A 13,963-nucleotide genomic window follows, 5' to 3' on the forward strand; every position below is an offset into this window, starting at 1 on the left:
GATAAGAGATCCTTCTTTTTTACAGCTGCATAATATTCCATGTGTGTAAATGTCCCACAGCTTTTCTATCTACTCATCTTCTAATGGGCACTTAGGCTGTTTCCAGATCTATGCCTTTTAAATGAACTTGGATGTTTTCATTTCTCCCCCATTGAAGGGTTTTAAGTAGGAGAATGTTTCAGAGACATCACTCAGGCCGCTGGTTGGTAAATGAATCAGGGTGGGGAGGAAGCAAAAGAGGAAGCTAAGAGGCTGGCAGTGCAGCTGCGGTGTTAGCCTGTGGTGGGGAGTTGGACTGATGGTTGAAAAATCAGAGGTGGGAAAAGTCAGATTTATAAATGCTTAGTGGCTTTAAAAAACAGATTCCTGGAATATCAGCTCATTATGAGAAAAATATAAAACATAGGAACGTGTAAAGAGCACAAGAATCGCCCGATAACCCAGCATTCAAAGGTAACCATTGCTAACAGGTTAAACTGGGGGTTTTTTCCTAATGTTTTTAGTGAAAATTTTCTAACATATTTATAGATACAAATTTAATTTATAAAAAATTGGTTCAGGCAGACATTTTCCAGAACATATCTCTTAATGTCGGTTTAGATGTACCTCAGTAAGAGTAAAAGTAACATGTAATTTTTAACTCTTTTGGTTGCTTTCAGTGACTGGGCAGAAGAGTTCGAATGTGTGGGTCCCAGTAAACCTGGGGTTTGATTCCTGGGCCCTCTGTTTGGGGAAAGAAGTTTCTGTTTTCATCTCTCCTTCTCTTTCCTCCCCCAGAATCGGTGGATAACTGCCCCAGCAACTGCTATGGCAATGGCGACTGCATCTCTGGCACCTGCCACTGCTTCCTGGGCTTCCTGGGCCCCGACTGCGGCAGAGGTGAGAGCTCGGCGTGTGGGCCGGTGATTTCCACTCCCCAGGCCCGAGGGCAGCTCAGGTTGCACTTCTCAGGGCAAGCGCAGAACTCCAGGCCACCTCTTGACTCTCAAGAGAAGGGATCCCAAGGGCCATTCTTCAGAAACGCTGAGGGAGGTCTGCAGGCCCAGCTATGGCCTCATCAGCCACTGTGACCCACACGTGAGTGACCAGGGAGGCCAGGAAGAAAGGGCCTTTTCAGGGACAGCCACAGTGAACTTCATGTCCCATTGCGGGGGCAGAGGGAGTGGCATGGGGGTCCTTTAAAAAGTTGACTTCCCCTTAGAGGAGTGTTCGGCCTTTGCCAAGTGTCTTTGAAGTTCATCTCCCGCTGGCATGGTTTCTTCCTGGCCCTGTGGAGGGAGGCCTGGCGTTGCTCAGGCACTGCCTCCTAACAGCACAGGGAGAGTCATGGCTGAGACCACGAAGGCCTTGGGAGGCGAGACTGCTCTTCCCCACACAGGACCCAATGTTCCTTCAGATTTGGGCACATACAGTGCTAATGATAACCAGCATTGTAGTAAAGGCTGCCTATGACTTACCCTGTGCATTTGGCCTTCATTTCTGTCCTGCAGGAATTAGCAAGGAAAATGCAAAAGGAGATCAGTAGTCCTGAGAATTGGGCACTCCCTTTGGGGAAACTCAGGTGTCCCCTTCCTTTGGTCTTTCCACCTCTTCAGTCATTCAGCAGGCATTTGTTTTCTACCCTTTGGGGCTTGGTCCTATGCTAGACACTGAGGTTACAACACTGAGCAAGCCCAGGAGCTCGCAGTGTGGAAGACGGGTAAAATCAATGATTACAAAGCAGCTAATAAGTGAGAAACACCGTAGGGAGGTCACATGCAGCGAGCACCTAGCGGAGTGAAAGGGAGCAGCTGTCTTAGCTTGGGCGGGAGGGGGACCAGGAAAGGCTCCCAGGTGAGGTGACACTGGAACTGAGACCTGATGCCTGAGTCGTCATTCATTGGTGGAAGCCAGAGATAGCTTCCCAGGCTGAGAAGACAGTGAGGGGACACTGCTTTGGAGATTCTACTTATTCTTCCCAACATGAAATAGACTCACTTTGAGGCAACAGAGCCCGAGGCCCTGAGGAAACAGTGATTCCCTGCTGTGCGCTTTCAAAGGAGAAGATGCCAGGTGAGGGGGTGGGGAAGGTGCTGCAGAGAGAGGAGATGAGTCATCCTTCTAGCAAGAATTACCGTCTCATCCCGTATGCACTTAAAGTTAGGAGTCATGTGTGAAACAGCTTTATTGAATCTCACTAAGGCTGGTAGGTACTCACAGCACACTGAAATAGAATTTATTTTTATATAGTGTCCTTCGTACAGATGTTCATAAAACCCTTTAGTTAAGAGGCAGAATGGAAAGATAATACCTTTAAGAGCTAAGTTGGGCTCAGCTACTCTCTTGTGGGGCAGTGGCATATGGGGTTTGAGTGGAGGCTTGAAAGGCACTAGAAACCGAGTTAAAGCTGGGTTAAAGACCACGGTAGGAGGGGCTGCAGATGAGGTGTGGGGAAGCGAAATGGAGCGCCATTGGGAGAGCGTTGGAGGAGGGACTCGGGCAGGAGGAGGCCCGGCTGTCTTTGCCAGTGAGCCCAAGGAGCAGATCGAAGCTTCCCATCCAAGGGTCCTGGCAGCCACCGTGCTGCCCCAGGAATAGACCAGGATGGGGAAGCAGCGTTCACTGGGCACCAGCTCTGCCGGGCCCTGCACCCAACACCTTCGCCTACAGCTCCAGATGTGTTTAAACAGGGGTAAAATAAAACAAGAGAAGCAGATATATGGGCACACACGGAAATTGTGGCAAAGCACTTTCGGCTCTTGGTCAAGCCAGCAGGCAGAGGGAGAAAGGAGCAAAGGCTGGTGGGGTGGGGGGACGCCCGGCTTTGATTCATGCGGGGCTCCCTGTGCTGTCTCCCCAGCCTCCTGCCCCGTGCTCTGTAGTGGGAACGGCCAGTACATGAAGGGCCGGTGTCTGTGCCACAGCGGCTGGAAGGGGGCCGAGTGCGACGTGCCCACCAACCAGTGTATTGATGTGGCCTGCAGCAACCACGGCACCTGCATCATGGGCACCTGCATCTGCAACCCCGGCTACAAGGGCGAGAACTGTGAGGAAGGTAAGACTTGCGCCCAGGCAGCCCGGCGCCTTGCTGAGACTTAGAGGCCAGCGCACAGGGCTAAGAGGACATCCAGGGAGCAGAAGAAGCCACCTGAGCTTCCCTGTGACCCCCACCCCCAAGCCAGAAACCCGTCAGCGACAGTAATTAACCTAAATGAAGAGGACAGACAAATTCCGTCCTACCCAGTGAAGAGAGGAGAAGTGTTGTAGTGAGTACTTACTGTATACAAGGCTCTGTGCTAGAAGCCTTGTGCTATTTAATTTCAGACCCCAGTAGGGAGGAGTAATCATCTTCATTTTATAGGTGAGGAAATGGAGACTCTGAGAGTCAAATGATTTGCCCAGGGTCACACAGCTAGTCAATGGCAGGGCTGGGTTTGAGCCCAATCTTTCTGTCTCCATAGCCCAAGTTCTTTCTACTCCCCTTTAAGCCATCCGTTCCCCATTTCTGAAGCATGAGTGTATTTCAGACCTCCCAACTCTGCCTTCCATGATCACACTTGTGTGTGTATGTGTCTCTGTGTGTATATGTGTGTGTGTGTGTGTGTTCATGCATGTGGCTCCCAGTGCTCATAGCATGTCTCTCTCCCTCATAAAGTAAATAGATGCCTGTATAGGTTAAGATTAGAAAGTGAACTGCTGATATAACCATGACATCAGTTCTTTCCCAGGAAATCTAAAGAGGTGAGATAAGTAAATTTTTGTATTTCACAAATGAAGCAACTGAGACCCAGGAAAGGGCAGTGACATCACCATGGTCATAGAGCTAACAGACGACAGGGTTGGGATTCAACCCAGGGCTCCTCACTTCCGATCCAGTACTCTTTCCTCTTGGCTGCAAAGAATTTCCAGGTTAAAGGAGGAGTCATAATCACAGGCAATATAGAGGAGCTTTTAAGAGTACACACTCCGGGATCAGATGTAGGTTTGAGTCACGGCTGTGCCATTAACTAGCCTTGGCTCCCTCGTCTATAACATGGGAATGCCTTCCTCAGAGGGCTGTTGTGAGGAGTGAATTAAATGACCCGTGTAAAGCACTTAGCTCATTGTCTGACACATAGTAAATGCTCTATAAATGTTAGCTCCTATATTATTAGTTTTATTCTGGGGACAACCGAAGCCCATTTCCTGTTCTATTTGCTCATTTCATCCAAGGTCTTTTGAAATGGATGGACTTTGCCTTTCAAACTGATGGGTGATGCTAATAGTCGTTACCTCCCACTGTCTACTGTCTAGGGCCCAAGCACCTTCTCCATGGGGTGGAAGAAGCTCCGAGGAGAGCTTAGTCTTCTTAGCCCATTTGGAATTTAACAGGTAGTCCCCTCTCAAGGCATCATTTTCTCTAAAAAAAAAAAACAACAAAAAAGAAAAGAGAGAGAGAGACTATAATGGGCCCATTTTTAAAGAGTGGGGAACAGGAAGAAATTAGTGTCTAAAAAGCATCCCGTCTCTGAGACACGCTGTCTGTAACCCCCGAGTGTGACTGGAGGTCCTGATTCAGACCTATTAACGTTGACGTGGATTACTTTGGGCTGAGAGAAGAGGCACAAGTGCCTCGCACAAAAGAACTTGGTTTTCTCATCCTGACAATGGTGACCTTCATCTGCTTTCCCTTTTCAGTTTAGTCATTTTAGATGAAGACCCTGAGAAGGCAGAAAAACAAAGAGGAGATTCCTCTTGGAACTGCGGGGCTGTGTCCCCCTACCCCACCACGTTGTGTGGGCCAAGGGGGGGGATTGTCCAGAGCCACCGCCCTGGAGAGTGCCCCGGAGCTCGAGGGGACTTACAAAGAGAAAAAAAGAGCTGTTTAGCTTTTTGATTTACACTATCTATTTGAAAAGAAATGTTTTTACTCCTGCTTTCTTTTCTGAGGCGGGCCATCTGGGACTGATTCCCTTTATTATTTCTATTTCTCTGGTGAAACACCACTGCATGGTCCTTGTGTTTATAATGGGGTTTCTGGGGGCCTTTGCCCTCCCCCCTCCTGTCTCCCCTTCTTCCTCAACTCTGTTCTAACGGGTTTCACTGTGTTTATAAAACATCAGCTAACAAGCTTACTTTTCCCCCCTCTCTCCAGCTTCCTTCTTCTGAAGTTTATTGCCCTATATTTTTTTAAAGCCTGAACCACGCCAACCGGGCGCTTGGAGGAGTTGGAGGAGGGGCAGAAGAGAACAACTTAGGCCTTTTGCAGTGAAAAGTGAGATTGTGTTTTTAGTCCTGACGAGCCCGTCTAATAGCCTGTGTGGTCACCGAGACATGGAACACTTCATGGCAAAGGTTGTGCCCGCAGCCTGGCCATGCAGGCCTCATCATTTCATTAACAGGCTAAGCTTCTTCCAGAAATTTTGGCTTAAGTGGCAAGTTCTTCAGAGGAAAAATATAACTGTTTGGCACTTCTTCTAAGGAGATACTAAGTGAAACTGTCTACACAAAGTTCAGCCCACCTCCCTGCCAAGTTCTCCAGGACCCTCCAGCACAGCACTTCCCCACGCCAGGCAGCCCGTCTTCCCATGTTACGCAGTTTCCTGCAAAATAAATATCATGTGGGAAATCATCCCACTGTGATGGAAAGAGGCTACTTGAATCCTGTCTTAGGGTTCCTATCACCCCAGGCGCCCCAGAAAGGGAGGGCAGATCCAAAGTCTACGTAGGATCTCCTTGGCAGAGAGTCACTATGGCAGAGATAGTGGCCCCAAGTTTAGGATGAGTAGGTACAATGTTCTCCAGGTGGGGATCTCAGCCAGTTCAGCTTAGGTTTCTGGAAGCCACCTTACCTCCAGATGCAGTCCCCTTTAAAACTTCCCTAGATTTCAACATACACTTTGCCAAGTTGACCTTCGGAAGCGGTTATTAATTGATGATGAATTGCCTGGAGGTAGCCTCTTTTCAGTCTCTTCTGATCTTTCCCTGCCTGAACAGTCTTTGGAAAGCATGGGATTCGCTTTGCTGGATCCTGGGCCCCTGGCAAGCTTATTGTGTCTGTGGCAGAGCAGACCTGTGAAGCCAAGGGCCTCTCGCTAAACTTGGCACCCTCTCGGCTTGCTCGCTAACAGTGCAGATTTATAGATCCAACTTCGAGGGCACCTCAGAGACAGCTTCAACCCGAAGCTGGGGTCAGGTATTCAGGGAGCCGGAAATACCTTTATAGCTCTTGGGATAAGAATTGCTGACTCATTTCCTGTCAAATTGGAAAACTCTCTGGATCTAGGGAATTATCATAGTAGCCTAATGGGCTGGAATAATCCTTCTGAGATTCTGAGATCCTGGAGCCAGTCATGAAAATTTATCACTATTATTATTTTTATTCCTTTTAATTACCAGGCACTCCAACAGGTCATGCTCGAACTATTATTAAACAGTGTCTTGAGACTGCAAGAGAATAGATTCTCTGCCTCCATTTGACATTATTATTTCTCCATTTCCCTATTCCTTCCTTATTCTGTTTTCCATTTTATGTGTTTATGTCTATATACTTGTATAAATGTATTTTTGAACCACTAAGATTATAAAGGAAATAGCAAGATATCTATACCAGCCAGGAGTGATTCAAAGTTGAATTACCACTATGTGGTCTTGGGCAAGTTATTTAACCTCTCTGTGCTTCAGTTTCCTCATCTGTAAAATGAAGATAATGATGGTATTTACCTCAAAGAGCTGTTATTAGGGTTAAGTGTGATAATATATATAAAAGATTTAATAGCAAAATATGGCACAGGGGGGACTAAATTAAAATTCATTATTATTGTTGCTGTTGTGTGATCGTTATGATGTTTTTAGCAGCGGTTGCTCCTGACCTCTGGGCTTATTCATCATTTAGATCATTAAGTTGAACTCCTTTAAAGACCTTAAATAGTAAAAGAGCTTTTTTAATAAGCTGCCCCTCAAAATAAACAGCCTGTTCCCAGAATGTTGCCATCTGTAAAGTCTGCTCATTTGTGTCTGAGACACTAATATACCCAAGCTGGATTTCCCAGTCTTTTGCACAAAAGTCAAATATACTGGGTTATAAAATTTAATTGATAAATAAAGTAAAAGCATGTCTGAATTATAAATGAGCTCTGTCCACAGTTCGCTACTGAATGTCCTGATAGGACTGAAAAACGACTATTATTTCCAACATTTTACAGTTTATACAGCCCTTTCAAATCCTCAGTGTCATTTGGTCCTCATAGCAACTTGAGAGAAAGGTAGTTTTACCATACCCGCTTTATAGACGGGAGCTCAGAGCAGGTAGGTGACTTAACTGTGGTCATAGAACCAGTACATTTTGTCCTGTGACCCTTGAACTTAGGACCTCAGAGGTCAAATGCTAAATTCTTTCCTCTGCAGCATAGGGCTTCCTCATGAGCTCCTATAAAGAGGAAACTGACTAGACTCATGGCAGCTCCATCAACACTGTTTACCCAACAGCTACACTTTGGGGCCCTACCAGGACACCACTCTCCCCTTACAATTGCAAGATGAATAGAATCCCCTACCGCCCAAAAAAGCAAGACTGGTAACACTTTTTGGTTGAGCAGAGAACTGGATGCACCCCCTTTTCCAGTTCTGTCTTTTCTCCGCTGCCTTTGGCACTTTCCATGTGAACTAGAGCCATGTGATAAGTTAGCCTTTAGTACTCGCCCACTTTTTCTATGCAGTGCTCTACGGAAGATGAGAGGTCTCTGCTAATTTTGTGCACCCCATAACTAAAGCTTTGATTTAGGAAAATCAGCCCAGTAGCAGGACTGTCATTAGATTCAGCAGCAGACAGACCTGCCTTCAGATTCCTCTCTGGCAGGGTTTGGCTGCATGATCCGGCATAAATTATTCAGCTCTCTGAGCCTCAATTTCCTTGTCTTACCTCACTGGGCTGTTGAGAAAACTGAATCTGATGAGGTGTGTATAGCATTTCCTATAGTACAAGCAGAGAGCAGGTAACCAACAGTATTCTCCTTCCCCTCCTTCTGGGTGGTCTCTTGGGACCTTTGACCTTGGGCCCTGGGAGCCCTGCAGGGGTTGCTGGTCTGTGAGCTACAGCTATAGAGTTCACCCACCACGCGAGGGTAAGCCGTGCAAAGCCTCCTCGTGTAATTCTGAATAGTCATTGAAACGCTTGCCTGGGAAGGGAGGTCCGAAAGTTTATGTCAATCACAAGAATTTGGGGAAGATGGTAAAAATATAATGAAACTTAAGTGCAGAATAAATTCTCATTTACATTAAGAAATCTATTTTAGTACCACATTCACCTTCATCGAACTGCATTATGAGGTGGTGAACAATAGCAGTTTGTTCTCAGTGAGACCCTGAGTACTCCGCTGTGCCGGGAGGAGATTCGGAAGTGTGCCAAACAAAGTCTCGGTCTCGATTATTGCAGTCGATACAGACAGAGTAGGCGGTGGGTGCTACGTGAACACTTAATGTATTTCTTACTCTGTCCACCCCTCAAACCAAGAGGTAGGAATTTGCATCCGCATTTTACAGATAAGGGAACCAAGACGCGGGAAGGTAAATAGTCGATGACCAGGTAGAGTCGGGAACGCAGGCCTGCCCTTTGCTAGAACTGCTCGTAGCCATACCACATGGCCTCTTCACGGGCCGTCTGTGTCCTTCCACCAGGGTGTGGGAAGCCCCTCCGCTCCACTGCAGTGTGTGGCACTTTGCTTGAGGAAGCCTCAGCTTTGCTCACCAGGTGCTTACCTATGTTCTCTCTCCTTCGTGTCGCAGTGGACTGCATGGACCCCACGTGCTCCGGCCGGGGCGTCTGCGTGAGAGGCGAGTGCCACTGCTCTGTGGGATGGGGCGGCACCAACTGCGAGACCCCCAGGGCCACGTGCTTGGAGCAGTGTTCAGGCCACGGAACCTTCCTCCCGGACACTGGGCTTTGCAGCTGTGATCCAAGCTGGACTGGGCACGACTGCTCTATCGGTAAATGCGGGGGAGAAAAGGGCCCGGCGCGGGTGGAGGGGGCATGTTTCCACTGTGCCGCGCTCACCATTCAGCCCTGGTAGGTGCCCGGCCCTGCGCTCAGGCGCATAGCAGAGCGTGCCCCATGGCTCTGAATGCTTTCCTCTTTCCCTGGACTTCAGTGTTCACCCTCTACTCTTAGATGGGCAGAGGATTGAAAAATCATATATTCACATCATTCCTTTCATAGCAGTGGCCTTCAGAGTCAGAACATTGTCCCTAACCAGTTAATTATAATAATAGATTTTTCGCTGAAATCTCATTTCTCACTTTACAATGGTCATCCCTAGAGGCCAGGCCACAGGGAACAGTGAGCGTAGGTGCTCAGTGTGATCTAACCCCCACCTGCCTTTCTGGCCAGATCCTCTGCAAGACTTTAAATTCCATGAGAATAGAAACATGTCTTATTTACCTCTCCATTCTCAGGACTCAGCATAGGCCTGGCCCACAGCAGCTGCTCAGTAAACACTGATTAGTGAGTGAATGAATGAATGAATGAACGAACGAACGAACGAACGAACGATGGAATGTGTTCTTGATTGTGGTATTTGGTTCACCACAGGATTTATACATGCAGAGTTCAAAGGATAATTCTATCGGGAGCCCAAGTCCAGCTTGGGGCCTCAGCTAGGCTGCTTCCCAGCACTCTGTGCTGCCCCCCAGACCGCTGTTTCTCCTCAGCTGTCACCTAAAGCCAGCCTGACTGCTAGCGAAAGCACTTGGACAGTGGCTCTCTCTTTGCATCCCTGCTGTGTAGGCAGCACCTACCTGGGCTCAGTCCTGGTTCTGCCATGCTCTAACTATGGGACCTTGGCAAGGCCTTGACTTTTCTTGGCTTCAGTTTCCTTCTCTGAAAAGCAGAGTTAATAACAGTGCCTACCTCAGAGGGTCATGTGGTCATTAAATGATACAGTGGCTATCTGAACTTGGAACAGTGCCTGCCCAGAGTGGATACCTGCTATCTTTCCTTCACCTCCCTCCCAAGAGCACTCTGTCTGCCTGGAAATGAAACTCATCTTTGAGTTTCAGGAACTACAGCCAAGGAGCTTTTCACGTTCAGGGAGTTGAGTGTTGGGTCAGGCATTGGACTTTGTCCAGAAGACCTGGCTTTACTTCCCTGACCCTCAGTTTCCTCCTAGGTAAAACCACTTTGTGGGGCTTCTGTGAGAATCCAGTGAGAAAATATAGGCAAAGCGGTTAGTTAGCACAGTGTCTGGCGCAACTCAGACACCAGCAAGCGGTCACTTTAGTCATGTTATTTGTAGTATCTGCTCCTGGCACAGCAAGGCTGGTAGAGAGCCTTCCCATCAGGAGTTGCAGGCCAGCAGGCACAGCCAAAGTACTTCTTGCACCATCAGCACTGACCGTGGGTTGTGGGATGGGCAGAAATGGGCCCCCACCACTTGGCCCTCCTAGGACGCAAGACCAGCTAGCTCTTCCCTGAGATGAGTGCCTTGCTGTTTGGCATGGAGAACAGGATTTAATGGAAACAGCTTAAATCAACATGCCCTGGACTCAGCAACCAGCCTGTAATGAAATGTGAGCTAACAAGTTCCCCAGCTCTTTGGTTAGGTCTGTGGAAACAGTGAAGTCAGGTTTTATACAAGTGTTTACTCAGACCCCTGGGTCCCCAGCAACGTGGCTTCCAGTCTCATGTCAAAATCCCTCTTTAAATCCAGCTTCATTAATATGGTCTTCCTTCCTGGCAAACCACACAAGATAGCTATTTGAACAGCTCAATGTGTCCTGGAAGAGCATAGGTTATACGGCCCACCCCTAACCCCCAACACACCTCTATCCTCAACTCTGGGCCCAGTGGGACTTCACCCACTCAGCCTTTTGAGGGTGATGATGGTGGAGGTGGTGGTGGAGGTGATGGTGAAGATGATGGTGGTGGAGGTGATGCTACTGCTGTTGTTTTACAGATGGTAAAGATCTGGACAGGGGAAATGACTTAAAAGTAATTCAGCTAATGAGTGGCAGAGTTTGGATTAAATCCAGGCCCATTGTTTCCAAGGACTCAGCTCTTGCCTCAAGCCCCCTTCCCATCCAAGGAGGTTTCCTTGTCAGTGATCTTGTCTTTCTTCCTGACAAGCCACAGGATGGAGCATTAACAAAAGAGCCATCTGTTTCTTAGTGCTTCCCGTAGACCAGGTACCAAACTAAGTGCTTTACAACCATTGTCTTAGTTAAGGTTCATAGTAGCCCGGGGAGGAAAGTATTACTAGTTCCATTTTCCAGCTGAGGAAATTGAAGCTCAGAAAGTTGAATTTCTTGCCAGCATCTCCCCATTAGTAAGTGGCAGATCTGGCTCCAGGGACCCTCCTCAGCTCTGTGGTAAGCTGAACAATGTATCCTAACCGTGCCTGTCTCTTGCCAAATTCTGAACTCCATGAGGTTGTTGTCTGTTGATATCGCTAGCCCAGGGCTGGACACACATTAGGTTCTCAGTGATCACTGAATGAATTCCTTACCCAGTAAAGGTCAGAAAGGAGGGAGGGGCTACAGCTAAAGGCTCTGCCCAGGGAGATCCCAGCACACTATCAGATAGACAGTCTTATCTCTTCTGTCGGGATCCCTGCCACCCAACACACACTGCAGGGCTAAAACCAAATCCCTGGGCTCCTTCACCATCACTTTCCTAAACCAACTCACGTTAGGTCCGTGCGTAGTGCCAGCCAGTCAGAACCCCTCCTGGACAAGAGCTGGCATCGTTTCACATCCTTCAGGCCGTCTTCCCTGGGGAGCAGCCCTACTGGGCTGGCTGCCTGATCAGCCTTTGCATAGGGTGGGTGCCCGCAGCAGCGCTGCTGAGCAGACTCACACCCCCGTCCCTTCCCCAAGTGCTTTCGTTGGCTTTTCATCCTCTTGGCTTAGAGCCACTTCAGAAAGGGAAGGGATTTAACTTCTTTAAGATGGTCCTTAAAATTGGAAAAGCCTACCTTTTTGTCAGACCCCCAATGACTTCCAAAGATTTCAGGCTCAGTGGCATTCTCCAGGGTTCCACCCCGAGTGTGATCCCTTAGGCTCGTCACCTGCCCCCCACTGGCTCTCCCTCGGGTCCTCCTTCTCCTCCCGCCCAGCCCAGTCGCCTGTCCTTGCCTCATAAATTCATCCCTCATTTCCACTGCTCTGTGAGCCCTCTGCAACCTCGTCTTCCGTAAGTGACTTTTGGAAGTCACTCTCATTCCATTTCATTCCATTTGGTCGCTGGCGCACAGAAGCAGTACATGGCAGAGATTCTGCCTGTAAAATGCTCGTGCTGATGGGTTAGGATTCTTATCGTTTCGTTGCAACTGAGCATCGTGGAATGACGGGTAGAGATGTTTGAGAGATTCTGTGGAACAGCACGTGCAGTCAGGAGGAATGCGTGGGATTAGGAGAGGGACCGAGCCGGGCTCTTTCTTTCCAAGGCTCAGTTTACTCAGAGAATGTGGCTAATGATGCCTGCCCTGCCTTGTTTTTCAACATAGCTTTAATATGTATCAATGAAATGGCTGGCAGGGTGGCTGGCATTCAGTAAGCACTCAATAAATAAAAATTAGTATTATTTTTAGAACACATGATTAAATCTAAATTAGAATACATGGTTAAATCTAAATTAGCCAAACTGTCCTTAGACACTAACACATTTTATGTGTGAGGGCAGTGTATATAGTGAAGGTGTGGAGCCAGACCTGGATTTGAATCTACGTGACCTTGAACAACTCGCTTTCTCTCTCAGAACCTTGATTTCTTTGTGGTTTCTGAGACTCTACCACCAACACTGGTCACCAAGTCTAGACGAAGCGTCAATAATGTGCTGGCTCGGTTACTCCCAAACAATAGCACAAGAGCCACAGAGCATTAGCATCAGCCTCTTCTCAGGACAATGAGCTTCCTGAGCTCCATTCAGGAGCAGAGCACAGCCTCACAGAGAGAGCACCCAGCACAGCTCCACGCCTGCGCCCCTGCGCCCCTGCATCCACCCCTGACGTGCACATTGTCTACTTTTACTCATGAACTTCTCTGGCTTCCCTGTGTGTGGGCACTGTCCTAGGCACTGAGAATCAGAGAGCTGTAGTCCATGAAGGAAGCGACACCTAGTTATAAGGCCTGAGAAGAGCTTTGGCTGATGGGTGTAGAGTGGGTTTTGTGAGCACAAAGTCAGGAGCAGTGAGCTCCGAGAGAGGACATGGAGAGGAACCTGGGAAAGTCTTCCCAGGAAGGAGACTTGTGAACCAGACCTTGGGAGGGGACCCCCTGGTGACAAAGGAGGGGAGGAATCCAGGCAGAGGGAAAAGCATGCGCAGTACAGAGCTGTGCAGGAGCATCGTCTGCTTGGAAAGCCCACCTCAGACTGGAGAACAGGAGCCACAGGAGTGGGGGCAGGAAGTCAGGTCAGAAAGGTAGGCAGGGTCCAAACCACGGAGCCCCCTGAATGCCTCGCTGGAAATCTTGGATTAAAAAATGTCTCAGTGCACTTTGTAGATTTCCCTTTCAGACTCCATGTCAGGGCATTTCTGTAGCTCTCAGCTCAACTTGGCCTGGGTTCTGCCGTTGCTTAGGGGGGCCTTCTAGGATTCAAACTCAGATCCTCTGAGCTTCCATTTCTTCTTTATTACTTTCATCCCTTCCCAAAAAGAAAAGCAACTCACAAAGCATGTTTAATAACAAAAATGACTAGATGCATAAGGAGTAGAAAAGCTCCTATCAAATTAAGTCACAATTGACCGCAAAATAAGCTCAATGCCTTAAAAAAAAAAAAAAAGGCCAAAAGTAGCAACAGGGTTAAAAAAATTAAAGCTCTAAACATAGCAGTTGCATTAGTGCTAAATTTTGAAAATGGTAATTCAATTTTATTTACGAAGCAAAATATAATTACATTTAAATTTGAGGGAACAGAATTTAATTCTTATTAATGACAGAAAGACTGAGTGAGATCCTTTAACGCCAGAGAAATTGTCTTACGTTCACGGATGGGAGAGAAAATTAGATCCAA

The 13,963-nt window shown here is 47.9% G+C and overlaps 1 protein-coding gene across 3 annotated transcripts in view; it reads left to right on the forward strand.

Moving 5' to 3' along the window:
• Nucleotides 1-13,963, forward strand: part of TENM4 (teneurin transmembrane protein 4) — a 2,309,694-nt gene that overhangs the window by 2,178,089 nt on the left and 117,642 nt on the right. For all 3 annotated transcript variants that reach the window (XM_081155445.1, XM_081155446.1, XM_081155447.1), the window contains 3 exons: nt 778-879; nt 2,840-3,034; nt 8,743-8,943. In XM_081155445.1, the coding sequence (XP_081011571.1) occupies nt 778-879; nt 2,840-3,034; nt 8,743-8,943 (498 nt within the window). The remainder of the gene's footprint in view (nt 1-777; nt 880-2,839; nt 3,035-8,742; nt 8,944-13,963) is intronic.

This window comes from Miniopterus schreibersii (genome assembly GCF_964146895.1).
Source record: "Miniopterus schreibersii genome assembly, chromosome: 12".
Taxonomy (NCBI): domain Eukaryota; kingdom Metazoa; phylum Chordata; class Mammalia; order Chiroptera; family Miniopteridae; genus Miniopterus; species Miniopterus schreibersii.